Here is a 19,895-nt window from a genome sequence, read left to right on the forward strand (position 1 = left end):
CTTACTCTCATTTGAATGCACATGGAGAAACACAAGCTTTTGGAGGTCAACAATAAGTTGATCTAAGAGGATTTTTTTCCTGTTCCGCCAAGAACTGCACATTTCTACAAAATACTGGAGGCGGTAATTGTTGTTGTTATTTGTGTGTGTGTGTGTGTGTGGGTGGGTGGTTGAGTGTGTGTTGCCAGGGACGGAGAGCGTTCCACTGGGACGGTACAGCTGATGCTTTTTTTATTGGTCCCTCTGGCCAGAGCCAATAAACACCAAAGTGAAGGGACAACAGCTGGGGAACAATGATAGCATATTGATGATGTTTGTGTGTGTGTGCATATACGTGTGTGTGTGTGTGTGTGTGTGTGTGTGTGTGTGTGTGTGTGTGTGTGTGTGTGAGTTCCTATATGTGTGCGTACATTAATGTGCAAGCACAAGATGTCTATCAGCACATTTACCGTGCGTTTGTTTGCGTGTGCGGTGTTTGAGCGTGTGTGTGCTCGTCTGTGTGTGGGTGCAATCATCTGTGCGTGCATAGATATGTGTATTCACGCTCCGGCTCTTGTGCGGGAGTGTGTGTTTGTGTTAGCAGCCATTATCTAGGGGGTTGGTGATTTATGATCTGTGTTATGACTTCCACAAGGGACATATAAAACTACAGAATGGCCCTTTATTGCCTTTCTTCTTTGTTTAGTCCTACGTTTCATCCATCACTCTGTGTTTCTTTTCTTTCCTCTCTCTCTCTCTCTCTCTCTCTCTCTCTCTCTCTCTCTCTCTCTCTACCTATTGGTCTCTTGCCCATCCTCACCTCAATTTCTCTTTCTCAATCTCTCTCTCTGTCTGGCGTATCTCTCTCTAATTCGCTTTGGCTCTTTTCTCTAATAAAAACAGATATTGATCACCTGTCTGCTGCACATCGGTGGAATCACCATTATTGTGTATTGTTGTTTGCTACAATAGCGTAGCTTCAGCTTTCCATGGGACAAAGTGAGACAGTGAGATTGATGCAGGGTTGTCTAAGCCTGGACTCAGACTCATTTTGTGTTATCCTATTGGCTCGCCAGCCAAAGAATAGCTGAAGGTCTCCGTGAAACTGTAATCTATGGTTTCATATATAAACCAGGAACCAGCCTGTGGAGACGTGAAATAACAGCTTCCAAAACAACAAAACCGATTTTGTAGCACATCAGCAACTCTCAGGAGGATGCCCTCTTTAGTACATGTGAGTAAAAGAGCTAATTATGAAACACAGCTTCAGCAAGAATGACATCAAGGATGCAGCAGCTTTCATCACATACCCCACCTTTATTTGCCACCGCGAGAGGGGAGTGATGAAAGCCCTACAACAGCAATAACTGATGAGACCTTGGGCTGATAAATGATAAACCCTTATGCTGATACAGCGAGAATGTGCTTATATCATCCTCACTGCAGAACTCAAGATATCAAACACTGATGAAAGTTAGTCACCAACCATGACGGGGGTTGGCCTGAGGATCTGGAGGAACTGGATTTCTGATGGCCATTTTGCACAATATATGCTATTTTATCCTTGTATTTAAGACTGATGTTGTGGGCATGTGATAAAAACATCATCAAACATCGCTATGAAACGCTGAGTGTAACTATACTCACATGTACATGGGCTGCAGCTGAAGGTGGGAGGTCTTCTGAGGCCCCTGGTAACCGTACGAGTCGAACCCTCCTATAAAATCAACTGCACAAAAACAGCATCAATTAGAGAAAGTGTATGCCTTTGTGGTGATCAGCTGGGAACCTCCTACCACAGATGATTCATTGCATTAGGCCGCCCACACCTGCAGAGGTCTCAACAGGACATTTTGATCCAGAACTACCACCTCTATCGCTGCTGCTCTTCGAGCTAATCAGAGTTGGAGGCATGAAACTGCTTCGAGTGAATATTTGGCCTCAACTGCATGAAAATCCTGCGATGCAAATCTACTTCTATTTTTAGGAGGAAGACTAAGACTTATGCAGCGATATATATTTATGCCTTGAGAATACTCTTAACTCCTAAATTATCTAGGATAGCGCCGCAGATTCCCGGGCTGAGGAGCTGCCAGCAGGTGGTTGCTTTGCTCAGACTGAGGCAGAGAGGCTGGACTTTTGAAGGGAGGAAGCCGTGATATTTTTTTACTTTGATGTTGTGGAGCTCATAAAAGGGTACTTCCTCGCCTTGATCAGCTGCACACTTTCTTATTTATTCAGTATGATTTCATAGCATCAAGTACAATGTGGAATTTGGCTGTCACTGCAGAGATGAAAGTAGCTGTGAGTGCACCTTAAGCCTGCAAAAGCTGCAAACATCATGTGGAGGCCAGCACCAAACGCAAGTCGGGCAATTTTGATTACCAACAAATACAGTGATTTCACTGATTGGCTTGTGTATGCCTCTCAAAAGAATCCAATACATTGCATAATGAATGAATATGCATGGCACTGCATTCATATCTTTACGTGTCATGCTAATGAGTATGCTGGGTATAATGCTGTAGCTCCTTTTAAAGGAATAGATTGATATTTTGTGACACACATTTACTTACTTGCAAAGTGACAGATGAGAAGATCAACACCACTTTCACTCATCTCAGACTGGAAACAGGGGGTAACAGCTAGCCTGGCTCTGTCCAAACATACAAAAATTGCCTACAGGCTCCTCTAAAGTGCGATTGTTAACATGCTATTTATATATATATTTGTCTCAATGTTGCAAAGAATGAAATTTACACATGGTAATTTGTGGTTTTATGGGGCTTTACATAATTTATGCATTTCTTGGCTTTCAGCTTGTAACTTGCCTTAAAACCACAAATTTGTTTGTTTTGGTTCTTGTACAGATGACACAAACACAATACAGCACAATTTGGGGGTGCTAGTAGGCAGATTTTTAACTTTTTAACAGAGCCTGACCAGTTGTTTCCCCCTATTCCCAGCTGAGCTAAGCTAATTAGCTGTTGGCCTTAGTGTCACTGGACAGAGATGAGAGCAGTATGTTCTTATCTAACTTGTATTATAAAAGCAAATGAACCCCCCCCCCAAAAAAAAATTTTCTTAGCCAAATGCATTCATTGATTTCCTGAAGAATCATTTCATCAGTGTAGAAATTTCTTGTTCTATCGTGGTTTTGGAGTTTTTGAGCTCCATTTGAGCCCGCGTGTCAAGGCATCTGTCCTCACATGCCTTTCCTCTTCTTTTAATTCTGTTGAAGTTATGTAAAAATTCATTATAAATCACCACATCTTAGCTGCGAGTTTTCACACGTCTCCCTTAATCCTCTTAATGCATTCATGTGAAATTTTGATTCCGCCACACAACGGGATGACAGATGATCTTCTTTGTCTACCAGCGGTTTTCCTGGACCGCTGCAAGACAGTGATATTTTATGATCATTTGGCTCATTATGGCTGCTCCGCGCAGACAATGCAGAGCCATCGCCTGCGCCTGATGTACTCCTTCTTTGTGTGCATCCTTTTGTGGAGGAACGGCCTGGTGTGAACGGTAAGGGTTTCCTGCTGATTCATGCTGCAGTCAGATAGCCTCAGCAGAGTTTCTGCCGTGCTCGACCCTTTGAACACGAGAGGAAATGGAGCCTCTAACCTTGTCAGTGTGCTGCCTATCTAGCTGTAGCGGCCCAATTTAAAAATTCAGATATGTTATTCATAAGGCCCGGGTTTGTCCGATGAACATGTCGGCACACGAGCGGTTCTCTGCAGAAGCCAGGAACTCAAAACTTCACGAAACAACAGCAGCAATCAGATTTCCTTTTTTTTTCTTTGTGGTATTTAATTATTTTCCAGTTGCAAATGTTCACCATTGACAGAAGTGTCCTGAGCGCCTCCACTTCCACAAAGACTGATCACGCAGAGGCTGCAGTGCCCTCGTGTGTGTGTGTGTGTGTGTGTGTGTGTGTGTGCATTCATGTGATGTTCATGTATCTGATACGAATCTGTCTGACACATACGAGTTGCTGTGAGACAGATAAGACGGACTATTATGATTAATCTCCCACACGCAGACACAACCACGCACACACATCCTATATGCACACATACTCAGCCGCACACGCACAGAATAATTATCAGAGTAATTAGCTTTCTCAGCAACTCAAAATCTTCATAGGTCCTCGGTGAGTATTAGCTTCTTCACCCAAGGCGCATTTCCCAACAAAGCTCCCTGATTATTGTTTAGTCCCCCAGACTGCATTATCGTGCTGCGCTTTCCGCCGCCACGTTCAAGAGGTAAGACTCAGCAACACGAAGATTACAATGAATCCCAAAATTATTATGGAGAAAATGATCTTTTTGTCACATGAAATTGATGCATGCGACAGGGCGCCGCCATTGCGTGCATATTCATTAAGCCTTAATAGCGGCCTGAAACCCCAATTTGAATCCTGATTCCTCCTGATAACCTTTGTCCCTTGAGGAGACACGTGGGAATCACTTGTGTAGCTCATAATATTAGCGCTGGTGTGTGCAGTTTGAATGTTTGTGCTCTTGTGTCCTCCCGCAGTCCAAAGAACTGGAAGCTCTAAATCGCCTGTGGGTGTGAGCCTGAGTGTGAATGCATTTGTCTACATGTGTCAGCCCTGCATGAGGCTGCTGACATGTCCACTCTCCAATGCATGCTAGGCTCCAGCTTGCAAACACATAAGCAGCTTACAGAATGGGTGAAGAGATGGTTAGCTGATGAAGCATGGCAGTGAAATGTGTCTTGGTTTCAAAATGAGCATTTCTTTATAGCATTAAAAAATTAAGACTAAACAAGACAAAGCTCAGCTTAAGTGTTCACAACTCTAATTTATGAGGCGTTTAACAGTCAAAAACTCCGCTAATCCATGAAACAACCACACAATGGTCATTATGTTTTGATTCACATGGAGCTAAACTCTGATTGGTTCTTGGGAATATTATGCATTGACTGTTTACATGCACAAAATATTCCACTTTTTGTCCTGATTCCACAAAGACAATATTCCCACTAAGCTGTTGACACGACTCATGACAATGAATATTCCACTAATACACATGCAGCCCTTCATATTGCGCAGATGGAGCACAGCTTCCCTCTTTCATCTGCTCAACCACCTTCTTGAGAAGGTCAGCTTTATGATATTTTGTGCATATCTAAAATCCTGTTGATACCCAAGTCATTCAAATTGTTTAAAAGCAGGTGTGTGACTGGAAATGTAAGCTTTCCTTCAGTGCATGCATCTCTACCTTGCAAACAGATATGACCGTAAACAGGCAAGAGGCTGTTTATAGTCTGCAGTCAAAATCTCACTTGAGACACATGTTCTCAATGCGCTACATACATATCCAAAGAATGCTCCTAAAACCTCAATAATATTGTTATGATTGGTGCGATATTTATGTTTTGTTAGTTTCCTTTTATAGTGTGTGGGGCTGGTCTTTGGTGTGTGTAGTCCTTTTTCGGCTGAGGTTGGGCGGAGTTTTGGGGAGCTGGCACTTCGCAGCTGATTCCCATCTCTATCCCGGACGGGACAAAACCGGCGTTCAGCGGAGGGCTCGTCGCCAGATTATTTCCGCCTCTCAGTGAGGTTCCTCCGCTTCCCGCTACCGGCATCCTGCTCCCTGCTTATCTACCTTGCCTCCTCGCCGCTGGACCCCACTCGGCCACCTGCCTCTAGCCACACCACCTTCTACATTCTCTCCTGCACTGCATCACCACGTGGCATCCCAACAGACAAAGACTCCTGTGCACTACGCCGCATTCACCACTCTACCATCCTCCATACCATCAACTCGAGAGTCAGCCTGAACTCTGGTTTCAATAAACCCTTTACCGGTCACTCCACACTTGAGTCTGCATCTGAGTCCAAATCATTACTTCGGTCATCATAAATATATCCCAAATATCTTAATATGAAAATTCTCCATTTGGAAATATGGCCTAAATTCAGAAAATCCAACCAGACTGTGCTGTTCATATGACCCAACAAACAGTGGAATATTAGTGTGCTTGTAAATGTATTCACTGTGAACTGAATCCACTAAAAACCTGCGAGTAACAACACAAACCTCCCATGTGGAATAACCCAAACTAACTAACAGTGGCTGAAAATAGTGCGTTTCCGTAGGACTTCGTCACACATTGTAAGAAGCTGAAATAGGTTTAGCCTTTAAACAAGAAAGTGATTGATACAGGCTGTATTTTTAAGCTTCTGCCTCAGATTTCAGATGCTACAGTGAAGATGAGATGAACTAAGTGCCCTAAGCAGCATTTCACTCCAACTCTAGCTCATTTGAAATTGTTGTTTAGTTCCAACAAACTCTCTCAGGCTGCAAAACAAGCAGGAATGTGCAGCACTGAGAGCCAAGGGCCAAAATATAACAGTTAAGCAAAGGCCAAATAATAACTGCTCAGCATTAATTATTTACACATGGAACAAGTGGCATTTTAGGGTTTCTGCCCTGTCACCACAAAGCTTATTAAAATGCAGTGTTAAAAAAATTCAAAACAGCCACTGAAGCTCAATTATACTTCATAAAAGTGGGATAAATACTGAGTGATCTTTTAACAGTCTGGTGATTTAATATTCATGTGCGACCTCGATGAGCACAGAGGTAGTGTTGTCACATGAGGAGCCTGTAGGAACAGAAGCCCGTCTTGTATCCGGCGCTGACCCACAGTTTTATAGCAGATGGAGATCATTTCTACTGTCTGTCTCAATCCCCAGTCTGCTCCCTGCAGGAAAGAAAGCAGGAAAAACCTGTCTGCTCTCAGCGCTTCAAACTATTTCCACTCATCCAGCCCGCATTTATTACCTATCAATATTTATGCATTAGCAAACAGCATCCTCAATTCAGTGTTGAATAAGACATGCTTGGGTATTGATCCTCCTGCAGAATGGCTGCTTCTACTTTATGCAATAACTAAACTGATGGCCTCAGGTAAATGGGCTCATTCAAGTTAACGTTCACATAATGCGCTCTGCATTCAAAATGCAACAATCACACCATTAACATGTTGATTTGCCTCATTTTGCTCATCTGTTGCTCGTATCACACTTCAACTGCGATCCATTTTGTAAAAACGCTTATGGAACGCTAGTCAATGTCGCCTTTTACTGCAGAAGTTGCACACTTCCCAATCAACATGGTTGTATTGATGAGTTCATGTATTGATAAAAGACTGAATAAAGAGAAATGATGCATGAATGGATGCGTGATCATCTCTCATTGTTTCCCCTCCTCACCCTTTTAGATTTTCCCTGTGACTGTTGCTTGGTGATGGCGGTAGGAAGCGGAAAGCATGTGGGAGAGACGCATGAATGAAAGACAACTTTGATCCTGCATGAATCTACCTAGCTCTCCTCGTCCTTCACGCTCCCTCTCATCTCTCTGCCAATGTGTTACTGTAAATGAATGAGCTGCTGGTTGCAAAAGCTGGAGGCTACAAGTTTCACTTTGAATTCCGTCTAAGGGTCAGCGAAAGCCCCGGAGTCCAAGACGGCTTCATTCAAACCTGCTGCTTCGTTACGAAGGGAATGAACAAGAGGACGTGTCAGGAAAGAGGGATGGAGAGAAAACAGATTGAATTTACTTCACAAGCTTGACTCACAAGCACCAGCTACATAACCTTTAAACTCCCAAACCCACTTTACCAGAAATATTCCAAACTGGCAGTTTATGATGAGTCAATCATAGCTCTGCCACCGTCCTGTCCTTTCTCCTAATCATCCTTAGAATACTAAGATTAACTAGCTCTACATTGCCAAGCAAGAACAGCATGGTGTCTTCATTTCCATGTCCTCTACATGAATCTTCAAGTGGCAAGGATGCAAATTTCTGCCTGCTGACATGCAGCTTCGGCCTCAGACCCCCTTTGTACCTTTCATTAAAAAGCTTAGGTATCTTCATCTTCATCCTCTTACACTAGTCTTGACCGCGTTCCTGCATCCAGATCGCCCTCTGAACAGAGGTGGCACTCACCACAGCTGAACTTAAAGTAATCGCATAAAACAGCATTTTCCTCCCTGCATTCGTCTTCCGCAGTCTTGTTGAAGACGTCTTCTTCCCCGACTTGGACGAGTAATTAAAAGTCAATACAATGGCGCAGCTTCACGGCTGGCTGCCATTTTCTTTCCTTGTGTTTTTCTTGCTGTTTTTGTGGACCCGCACAAGTGAGAAGAGGGAACGAGAGCGAAGAAGAGAGACGAGCTGTCCACTTGTGATCGGATCACGCAGGACGCGCCAGGTGGAAACAGGGCCATGTTCGTACTGGGTTTAAATGTGATGTGGTTAAATCATTGTAAAGATACAATCCAGATACGCGATGCATTTTAATGCAAGGTATTAAGAGGCTGTCAGTCTATCAGCAAAATATCTTACAGTCAGCTGAAGATGGAGCTGACAGCAACAGCCGTCAATTCAGTCTGCAAGATCCAGTGTCGGTGGCTAAGAATGAGATGGCTGTGTGTCTGAAGTGAAAGACCAATTGTTTCAAAAATTACTAAGCAATTTGATGGTAAAGCAGCCTCCGCTATCATCATAAACCGCATATGTGCCTCCATAGAATGGAAAGCTTGACAGGCGTAGCAGCAGGGGCGGCTTACTGAACACGGACTGAGTGAGAGACTTTGTCTTTTACAGCAGGACGAATATAGACGTCTCTGTGTTTTTAGGCCATTCTGCTGGTCTGTTGTAAGATGTGTGTGTATGTGTGTGCGCACTTACAGCTATCCTCCTCTTCTGAAATGAGCTTGACCACGTAGCAGGCGTAGATAAACCCCATCAACTGGAGGAAAAGAGAGCAGCAGAGACAAAGGAAGGATTATTCTTTTGTCCAAAACATAACATACGGACTAACACACAAACTATCAGTCTGTCGATAGATAGATAGATAGATAGATAGATAGATAGATAGATAGATAGATAGATAGATAGATAGATAGATAGATAGATAGATAGATAGATAGATAGATAGATAGATAGATGGATGGATGGATGGATGGATGGATGGATGGATGGATGGATGGATGGATGGATGGATGGATGGATGGATGGATGGACACTGAACAAATGCTTGGAACAGACCGAGGAAACAGGTGTTGGTGTAAGTGGAGCAGAACAGCGCTGTGGTATTTTGCTCCAAAATAGAACACTTGAATCAATGGACACACACATACACACATACTTCTGTCCTTGTGAGGACCCTCATTCACATTATGCATTCCCTAGCCCTTTGCTCCAACCTCAGCCATCACAGCTAAACCCTACCCCTTACCCTAACCTGAACCTGTTTCTAACCTCATCTTTAAAACCAAGTCTCAACCTTCAAAGAGGCGTTTGAAGTTGTGAGCTGGTTAAAATGTCCTCATGCTCCAACACTGTGGCAGCTTGTTCCAGTCCTCACTGTGTCGCAATTGCAAACACACACACATAAAGTCACTGTTAGGCACCTTTAATGACGACTGCAATGTTATCCTACAGGTTCAAGGTCTCAGGCACTGTTTTAATACACATGTTCAAACCTCACAACGTAGAAAAAAAACACAACCGTGTCTCCATTATGGCGCTGAAGGTTAACATTAGCGAGATTGTGATCACTGAAGCTGAAATTGAATTTTCAGCTCCTTCTATTGTTTTGGCATTCCGATGAAATGATAGTTCCCTATTTGTTGCTGTCATCCAAATGAAAACCTCACACCGCCACCCACTCTGACAGGGCTTTGTTGTGTCGGGCTTGTAGCTAAACGCAGAGGTGTACCTGACATTGTCCTCCCTCGTGGCCTCACTTCCGTTTGAAGCCATTCACAAACCTGAAAACAATGATGGCTGCATACTGAACTATCAAAAAGGGGCTTCAGTGCTGCGTTTCTGTGTGTAAATGCGTGTGTGTGCAGTGATTAGACAGCGATATAGCAGTCCACACTAGCAGAACACCTTTGCTCTCTGATCTGCTCGCCCATTGGCTGTCTGTTTCCAAGGCGACCCGCAGGAGGTGGCTGATAGGAGCAAAGATGCAGGAAAGCATGTTCAATGTAAGGTCAGCTTTTTAGTGAACTTATTACCCCACAATGATAGGAGAGGAAAGAGAGATCAGGACACGGAGAGGAATGTGGTGACAGAGGAGGATCCAGGCAGGCGGTGATGGAGGTGTTTGTGTTTATGTGAGGCCTTAAACTGACATATTACTCCGAATAAAGACGCCTTATTGGCCAAATAAGGCTTTAAGTGTCGGAAAAATGACATTGACCTGGTTGGTATTCTATTGACTACACAGACACGAGCCAGCACACACACACGCACACAGAGCTGTACACAAGCACGTAAACACACAGTGAGATGTGAGCAACTACATTTGAGATTCAGTGTATAGCTCAAGGTCTTGACCTCATTTAGTCTAAATAATGTTCAGCCCCCAAGCACCTCTCTCCTCACTCCTTTTCTCATGCTTTCTCCCTCTCTCACCGTTTCCTTCCCGCTTCCCTTCCTTTCTATCTTCCTCTGCAATCACCATTTCCTTCCTCTTCCTTTCTTCATCTTTATTTCTCCCCTCTCCCCCGATTCCTCTCCCTGTCACCCCCGTCTTTGACAAGTTGATGAGTCATAGAAATATAGTGTTCTGCTCAGCGGGGGAAAAATTTACTTAAAGCTGAGCCACAAACTGAAAGCAGACAATGCTGCCAGTATCAGCATGGGGATCAGCGGTGATGAGAAAATCAATTTGGATAACGTAGGAGGCTTTATGTATCAGAGACGCCTTGAAAAATTACCACTGCCCAAAGAGGCTGATAAACTTTACTGCCTACAAAGTCTCAGCTGCCACTACCACTGACAGCAGTTTAGGAGGATACCTTTATTTTGAAAAATCAAGATGACCTCCTGTCCGCTGCCACTCCGGCTAAGATGATTTATTATCAGTATCCACTATAAGGAGACACTCAGTGTTACAAAGTCAAAAATGTTATTTAAAAAGCTTTCAAGAGTTTGGGGAGTTTTCTGTCACATGCGCTGCTATCTGAACCGGAGCCTGTTCCGTCTTCTGCAGCCTCATTGCCTCTGAAAATGACTTTCGGGTGCAGTTTTGTTAGTACCACCGAGTGCAGAGCGCCGTGCCACCCTGCAATAGAGAACATTTGATCAGCTGTGACAGAGTGCGTTTCTCTGCACATCAATATCCTGTTAATATTCTGGATACTCAAGTATTCCGTTTTGGTGTTGCAGCATGTAAACATAATATCCTGTTTACAATAAGTCTGATTATATCTTCTCAAGATGTGAAGAAACCCAAATAAGATAGCCGGGGTGCATCAATATTAGCTGTGGGGCTGTGACGTGTGTGTGTGTGCCTTATCTTGTTTATTCTCGTAGCTCTGGGTCTGTGTTGGTTTGGCGCCTGCAGTTATATTTGGACTATCCTGCTAACTGTGAGCTTAAGTATCTAGCTTTTGGAGTTTTGCAGAGCTAAAAAATTCTTTAAAAAATATAGAAACGAAGGCCTGGAAAAGATGTTGATATGACTAAGATGAAGACCAAAAACAACCATCCACGTCTCTTAGCCCACAGTGTTGTATTGAGATGGAACTGACATTCTCCTTGAAGGGAGCTTTAATTATTTATTTTCAAGTTTACAATATGTTACTGAGAGTGACTCATACGTTGAGCTCACAGCATTCAAATGATTATATTGCCAACAAGTGAAATGAAAAAGCAAATATGAGGAAGTGAATGTCTTATAAAGGATTATGTTTGGGAAAAGCAGGCTTTGAGAGTGAATGGATGACTTAATTGCCATTACGTGTTTTACACACATTATCAAAATCATCCAATTCGCTCAAATTGCTTTTATTTTTTACATTTGATCATTTACAGTTTTTAATCAACTGCTCTCATCTGTTTCTTCGACAGTTCATCTGCTGACAGTGTTTACATGTCAACTGACTCTTCCACTGCTTTCATCTCTTACAGTGTAACTGCTCCTCTGCTTTCAGTGTTTCCACTTCAAACAAAACTTTCAATTCTTCCATTTTTGCTGCCATTTTTTTTTTTTTGTCCCACTAATTTTAGTTTGAATGCCGCTTCTTTCAGTATTACTATTTTTTCCACAGCTTTTAATGGTGACTGACCACAGTTTGTGTGTGTCTGTGAGATAAAAACAAAGAGATCAAGTATCTTCAAGTAGCTTCTCCCCTGTCCATTGTTGCTGTGGTTGTAAACATTTCCGCCTTGGTTTGCAGCTCCCGTCTGCATTTCGATGGACTAAATTGAAGCGAGCTGCTCCCAGGTTCCTCAGACAGACACCGGTTCTTCTTTTCATTTTTTCTGTGGATCAGGGTTACCTAGTTACTGCAGCGAACCTGAAGGATGTTCGGTCTGATGAGTGGTAATGGAAATAGCACCACTTCAGCATGGACAGGATCCTGTCCTGCCCTGATTAGCCTGACAAGCCATAACTTGTATAACTTCACCACTGCATCCCACAGAGGCATGTACCTCATTCACAGTAGAAAACAATTTTCACGGGGTGTTATATGCGTGGTGACGCACAGTATCCCAGGAGGCAGGAGGACAGTTTTTATCCAATTCTTCCACCTGCTGTGCAGCAGGTGCTTGTTGCCATGGTAAAAGATGTGGTTAGCTATGCAAAAGCGAGTCAGCAAAACCTATCAGCATTATCTTAAGGCATGGGAGAGTAATGGTACGGGTAATAGACTGTCAAATGTTCTTGCCTCTCCACAATAGTTGAGTGTAACATTTTCCCCTTCAGAGCTTGAACAGAATGTTCTGAATAAACGTTTGCAATGATAATGACTGCAAAGTGGCTTTCCTGCACTGCAGATACGCTCTGGTGTCACAATGTTCTCCCAGTTTTTTTTTTACCATCTTGGTTTAGCTTGTTAGCAAGCTAATAAGCACTAAACACAAAGCACAATGGTTGCTGATAGGAATGTCGACAGCTTTGTCTGTAATTTAGTAATTAAATGAAATATTGGGGACCATGAATGCATGTTTAAAATTTCAAGGCGATCTGTCCAGCAGTTATTGAGATGTTTCAGCCTGGACCAAAGCGGTGGACCGACCAGCCAACATCAGGCAGCTATTGCCAACCCTGGAGCCACATGGAAATGGCAGTGAAATGAGATCTAATATACAGCGGCTCTTTGTACTTTTACCTTTAATAGAGAATAAATCAATGTAATAACTACAGTGGGGTTTTGAATTGGCCATTGTTCTCTTGTCTCTGACCACAGTTATGAGGTAGCACAGTGTCAAGATATTTGGATATTACTAGTTTTATTACAGTGTTTATCACCGGCGCCAAAAATGATGTATAATCTCATAAAAGTGTAGGGCTGCATTTGCCATGTGGCAAAGAAATACCATTAAACTAAAAAAGATAACTGAATCATCATTCTCTCCTATAATAACCAAGTCCCAAATGCTCCCTTAGCAGAGACTCTGATAACACCTGGAAGTTTTGAAAGGAGCCTGGGGGGAAATTAGCTGAATGTCAAACAGCTGTTTGAAGAGGAAGGGAAAACCTCCAGTATGTGTTCTGCATAGCCTGAGACCAACAATTCAGCGGAAGCATCATGGGAGGAGACCTTTTACAAAAGCAAGGACAGATGCCACAGGGAAGGCAGTTATAGGTCAGTCACCCAGTGACGCAGTTTGTCCTCCAACAAGGAGGAAGGTGAGGTTGCATTTTGCCAAAACAATCTAACCGGAAAGTGCTGATGCCACTGCATCATCTCCCTCAAGGTTTTTCAAAACCGAACCAGCTCAGAGGTTTATGTTCGACCAATATTTCAGAAGATCGTGACGTTGTTTGGATCCATAATTAATTCTTTCCCATTTCCTGCGTCTCTACACCCACAACCTTTGCACTGTTTATGAGGAATCTTAAATGCGGAGTTGTCTGCCGGTGGGATAATCTCGTTTGCGCTGGATGCATTACTCTATCATGAAAATGTATTAATCTCAAATGGGAGAATTCATTACAGCTTCATCATTCTGCTGCAGATGGATTGTGCTGTGATGAAGATGTCACACTCATTGGATTAAATGTGTTTATGCGCTGAAGATCCATGCTTAAACTCACACTAATGTTTTGCTTAATTTTTTCGCCCCATGCGGTTTGTAAATGATTTGTGATGAAAACATTTTGTCAGCCAGTCAAAGCGGCCTTGAAAAATCGCTGTAATGCCACAATCAATAATTACGTCTAATCACTTTGGTCTAGATTTGTTTGTGCTGGCTGGTGCTTGTGTAAAAGTGCACGCAATTTACAGCAACAACAAATGAATCACAAATTAAGGAAAATTCGGCACCGACCTCGCTCACTCTCAAATCATCAGAAGTCACAGCTCCTAAATGCAACCATTTTGCAGCTGCCATTAATGATCCCTTGTTGCAAGCGTTTTCTTAAATTGATTCAAGAAGTCCTTACCTGTCTTCATTTGAAAAACAAACAGAAGATGGGAGGTTATTCAGCAAATACGGGCTTAGTGCTGTCGAGCATAGCCGTCGCCTTGGCTGACTGACGTTCAATTCACATGCATTGTTCTTTTCTCTTTTCTTTCTCTTCCCTGATCTTTGAATTACACCGGCTATGAAAACAAATCTGGTCCCAGTGCTGCTTTTTATTGATACAATCTGACCCGAACATGACTGTGGTCAACAACAACAACGTCACATTCAATTCTGTCTATAAAAATGAAAGTAAAAGCACTTCAAAGGCTAATGGCTCAATTTCTTTCCCCAGTGATTAACAAGGAAACCTGCAGACTGCTTGAGTTCTTCTTTCCTATACTCTTAATACTATTACAATATATCAACTATCTTGTGATTTATCTTGAAATTGATTAAATGACTGAATTAATAGAACCCACAGCATGCCCCTTTGTTGCAGTCATTAGAAAACAGGATTGCCATTTTACTCATCATTATAAGAGGACAGATCTAGAACTCTCATGTCACTTTTTGGTGGTTCATAGTTTCTTTTAAAAAATCAATTTGTAAGTAATATATTCTACATGATTAAGTGCAAAAGATTTTTATTGCGTTTTTAACTGCATGGCTCTAAGGTCTGTCAGTCGATCCATCATTTTTCTTCACGCTGGAATATCTCAACTGTTCTTCTAGCAACACCAATTTGTTGTTTTGAGTGAAATATCTTTTACTATAGAATGGACTGACAAAAAATCTGAAGATGAACTGTAATGACTTTGATGATCATCCAGTGTCATAATCAGGTCAAAATTTTAATTTGGTCAGTCTTTTCAGTGACCTAATTATTGCTCAATGCTTGAAAACTAAAGACACTCCCGCTCTCCTAAACTGTACTTTGGTGCTAATTAGCAAATGTTAGCACGCTAACTTGGTAAACTAAGATAGCAAACACTGTACGTACTAAACATCAGCATGGTAGCATTATCAGTGTGTGCATGCTAGCATGCTGACATTAGCATTTAGCTCAAAGCACCACTGTCCTTAAAAGCACAGCCTCACAGAGCTGCCGCGTGGCTGCAGCCTCTTGGCCTCGTCTCTTCCTTGACCTAATAACGGGGTCCTGTCTTGACAGTGCCGCTTGTTTGTTCTCTGTCTGCATCATGGGAATATTTGGTGTACACAAAATTATCTGCAAGTGAAAAGTTTACTTTGAAAGGGTGCAGGGTGAGCAAAGGGTCATCACTGTCTTAAAAGTTTATATTGCCTGTTGGCTATAAGCCACTCTGACAGAACTGTCTCAACAGCTTGGATTTTACACTGCAAATATATCAAGGATATGAGCCAATGTGGAGCGAAACACATTTGCCTCGGGGTGTTGATAATGTTCAGTATTCATCATTAAAAGGTTGCAATTAGCGCGCATTCTTTCTGTAAACGTGCAGTTTTTCGGATGCGTGTAACATACAAGCAATCAGCACAGATATTCCTGTTCATCACATGAACGCCTGACATTTCCCAGTCAAGGTTGTTTAACCGTGTGCAGCGGAGGGCTGCGTGTATGCAGGTTGACTTTCACACGAAAAAACAGCGGTAGGTGATTTCTCTGATCAGCTCCTCCACTCGAGTTGAAGTTACGCTAATCACTGAAATTATTTGCAGGCCTGCACTCTAGACCACTGAGCCAGCACGAAGCCTCATCTTTTGTTGTACAATATAATTTAATTATCACTCTGTGCTACTAGCAGGTAGAATAAAGTTGAAAAACAAAGCTGTAATTACAGAAGACATACATGCACATTCTCCCACTGTGCTGCAATCTGGCAGTGACGGTGTGATGGCGTTAGGCAACATTTCACTGAAGACTCGCCGGTTCTCCCTGGAGAAGCCCCAGTCACCAGATTGCAATGAAACCCTTTTATGTTATGCAGTTTGGAAAATTAAGCCAGTCGACTCTTCAAAAACAGTAATTCACTGTATTAGTCAGGCAGCACACCAATCAGCTTGTAACATTACGAGTCAGTAAATCTGTTAACAATTCAACATAAAATCCATATGAACCATGGGACAATGCCCAAAGAGGCTGGGTGTGAAACATGTCACTTTCTTATGAGACAAACTTTATTATCTCATGCAGAAATAAAGAATAACTCCAAGATTTAGTGTGCAGCCATATCTGAACTTCTACAATGCTTGAACTGTAAACCAGAGACAAAAAGAGACTCAGTGAGCCAGTGAGACGGGCGAAGCAGTGCACCGCAGACCCAACTGACCACCCAGCCAAACAAAAACATGCTCTGTTGAAGGCCTTGACAGCTGAAATGCCTCAGTGGTTGTTCTTCCACACAGTGTCCAGACACATCTTCATTTCGGATTTTTTTATCCTGTCCATCAAAAAGTGTCATCCTTTCTGGAAAACGTTTTCCAGAAATAACGGCCTCATCCGTCACGAGTGTCCTTCCTTTTATCATCACTGCCAAGTATCAGTTAACAAGTCAGCCAGCTAACCACTAAACATGCAGACAACCAGTCAGGTTAGAGTTCAGCCCAACCAAACCCTAACCCCTCACTTAGTCAGCCGGTCGACTGGTTGAACGTACATTATTAAAGACCCTGACAGCGTTTCCACCAATTACAGTGAAGCAGCCAGCCAGTCAGCCGGTGAACTAGTCAGACTGTTGAGTGTGTGCTCATGGAGCATGACAGTGTTTCCACACACCAATTACAGTGAGACAGTGGTACAGCTGTGTGGTGGCTTGGCACTCAGCCACACTATAAGCACCACTATCGATTGACAGAGAGTGCATGAGGAGAGCTGGTGAGACAGAGAGAGAGAGAGTCATGCTAAGTGAGGGAGGAAGATTCAGAATGAAAAAGAGGCAGACACGCTGAAACTCCCAAACTCTTTCTCTCTTTCTGCTGGCGTAATGACGCATGCATTCGCATTAAAACGGCGGTTTGTTTACTGCATCTGTATTGATATGCGTGCGTACAGCCGGAAAAACAGAGCTAAAGTACAAAAGAGACCAAGATGAAAAGTGACAGGCCTCCCTCATTCTCACTCTTTACTTCTCCCTCTGCTGTCTCTTTTGATCCTGCTAATTATCGCAGTTTGACAGTGCAGAAGAGGAAGAAATACAGAGGGCGAGGTGTAAGAGACAGGCAGAGGGAAACAGAGAGAAGGAAATTGTTTTCGTAACAATGAAATAAGACACAGAGAACAAGAGAGAGACAGACAAAAAAAGTGAGATGGATAGAGAGTCTCTAAAGCAGCTTATCAAGACCATTCTATGTTAATGAGGGTATGGAGTTATTAACTTAATGGAGCCTAGATGCTTTATTTTACCACAAAGTTGCACAATAACCCACGATTCCCTATCCCACTCAGCAGACAAAGAAGTTTTTAATACACTTTAGAATACATTAAACTTAATGCACTGCTGAGGTAAGTTTATAGACCATCAATTGAGTAATTGCATTCATTTCAAAGCATTGTGTCACACACACACACAATTAACAAAGAGCACAGAATTTAGTCACTGCATCCTCACTTCTTCTCTGAAAACTACCACTAAAGTTGCTTCCTGTTCCTGAATGCTTTCATAGGAAGCTGTTTGCTAACCCACTCAGCATAACAACATCATGAGATGATAATACGTCAATTTTGTGTTTACAGCTTGTTTCACTGCCCCTAAGTGGCCAAAAATAAATGAATGAATTAATTTATGAATTACTTTATCAGATAACATTAGCAACCACCTCCATGCAGCGTAGCTAAGTTACAGTTAGCTGGCTAACCTTAGTTTGCGCGCTCGCTAACATTATCATTAGAGAAATGCTATCAGAGTGGATAAGTTAGTTAGCTAATTTTCCATATTACGTCCATGACAGTAACATGAGACACAATGTCGATTTTACACAACAATAAATGATACAAAGCAGAAGTATTTAACTTAGGATCACTTTTTACTAGCCAGGAGCAATGTAAGGCAGGGGCGGCAAACTAGCTAACTGTAACCAAAGCTAAGATGGGGCTGGCCGGCTGGTGGTTACATGCTGGAGCATTTTAGGGAAGTTTTAATTTTATCAATTAGATAGCTATCTAATTAACACTAACTCTGTGAGATGACTTGATAAATTCCTTACATTTTGGTTTTAGAAAGGTGATACTTTTGCCTAATATACTTCCAGTACAACGTGCTCAGAGCACTTTTAAATCCAGTATCTTTCTCTCAATGCTAATTCATCTGGCCTAGGCTACTAGTCCCAATGCTAGCAAGGCTGAATTAAGGCTGACTCCAGCTACATACTTAAGATGCAAACAAAAGGTTAATTCGGTTGCTCGTGTCAGAAAGAAAGCAAAATAACTGTGTTCTGCAACACATTTACAGTAGCACCCACTGTAAGCGACAGGTCACTCCTATTAGTTAAAAGGCCATTTAAAGCCATAAGCCGAGATGTAACAGCGTGTATACTACATGCAGGTACTTGAGTTCAAAATTGCAGTGCATAATAGAAAGCACCTATTTAGCTCAAGTACTTACAGCCAGGAGTATCTGCAGCGAAGAGTGAGCCACCTCTATGAACTGAAAATCCATCAGACAGCCAGATATAGATATATATCGGTGGTCCTCAGGTGCCCAGGAGGGGGGAGGGGTGATGGGTGTCACTCTGCACCCCGGGCCATTCTCCATCCACCAGGAGCGATGCATGGACAGGTTGAACGTCAGGACAAGGTCAGAGTCCTGGCAAGAAGCGAGAGAGAGAGAGAGAGAGAGAGAGAGAGAGAGAGAGAGAGAGAGACAGACAGACAGAGAGTTGAATTACATCCTCAGACATAAGGCAGGTCAGGAACGAGGCGGCATCAGGCTGAATGTCAGGGCTGGTTTTAACCAAATTTTAATTAAAACCAAACTGTTTGTCATATCAAGGCCCGAGACGCAGACACAGAGAGAGGAGAGGGTTTGGCTCAAGCTAAAAATAGACCTCAGATTTATAATTCCAATGATCTGGGATCACTCAGATTAGATCTGAATCATACACAGGCAGGGATATGATAAGGACAATACGGGAGGGAGAGAGAAGAATGATGGGAGGAGGCGACAGAGATAAAGGGGGGGGGGGGCTCGGTTTTGATTTTGTGTTTCTTCATGCACCAAAAGCTCTGGTATGATGTGTCGTGGTGCCATGGGAGGGTCACTCACTAAAATGTGTTTCAGTTTTAGTCAACACAGTTTTGACTTCTCCTTTGTTTCTCAGAAGCAGTACAACCCCCCAAATATGGGTGCCATTAAATATTAAGAAGCACATTAATGTGAACGTGGCGACATTACCGAGGGGGTTGACAGCCACGCCAGCAATGTGGATCCACAAAAGGCATCGTCGGTCAATCTACCACTTCAATCCAGAATGAAATATCTCGACACATACCAGATGGATTACCATGAAATCTTAGAAAGATAGTCA

The 19,895-nt window shown here is 42.7% G+C and overlaps 1 protein-coding gene across 1 annotated transcript in view; it reads right to left on the minus strand.

Annotated features, from left to right (window-relative positions):
* The window catches only part of nkain2 (sodium/potassium transporting ATPase interacting 2), an 83,344-nt gene that overhangs the window by 5,478 nt on the left and 57,971 nt on the right, over nucleotides 1-19,895 (minus strand). The window contains exons 4-6 of the mRNA XM_070986892.1: nucleotides 18,974-19,174; nucleotides 8,712-8,772; nucleotides 1,627-1,708 (exon numbers count right to left, since the gene is read on the minus strand). Of these exons, the coding sequence (XP_070842993.1) occupies nucleotides 1,627-1,708; nucleotides 8,712-8,772; nucleotides 18,974-19,174 (344 nt within the window). The remainder of the gene's footprint in view (nucleotides 1-1,626; nucleotides 1,709-8,711; nucleotides 8,773-18,973; nucleotides 19,175-19,895) is intronic.

Source organism: Chaetodon trifascialis, chromosome 19 (assembly GCF_039877785.1).
Source record: "Chaetodon trifascialis isolate fChaTrf1 chromosome 19, fChaTrf1.hap1, whole genome shotgun sequence".
Lineage (NCBI taxonomy): Eukaryota > Metazoa > Chordata > Actinopteri > Chaetodontiformes > Chaetodontidae > Chaetodon > Chaetodon trifascialis.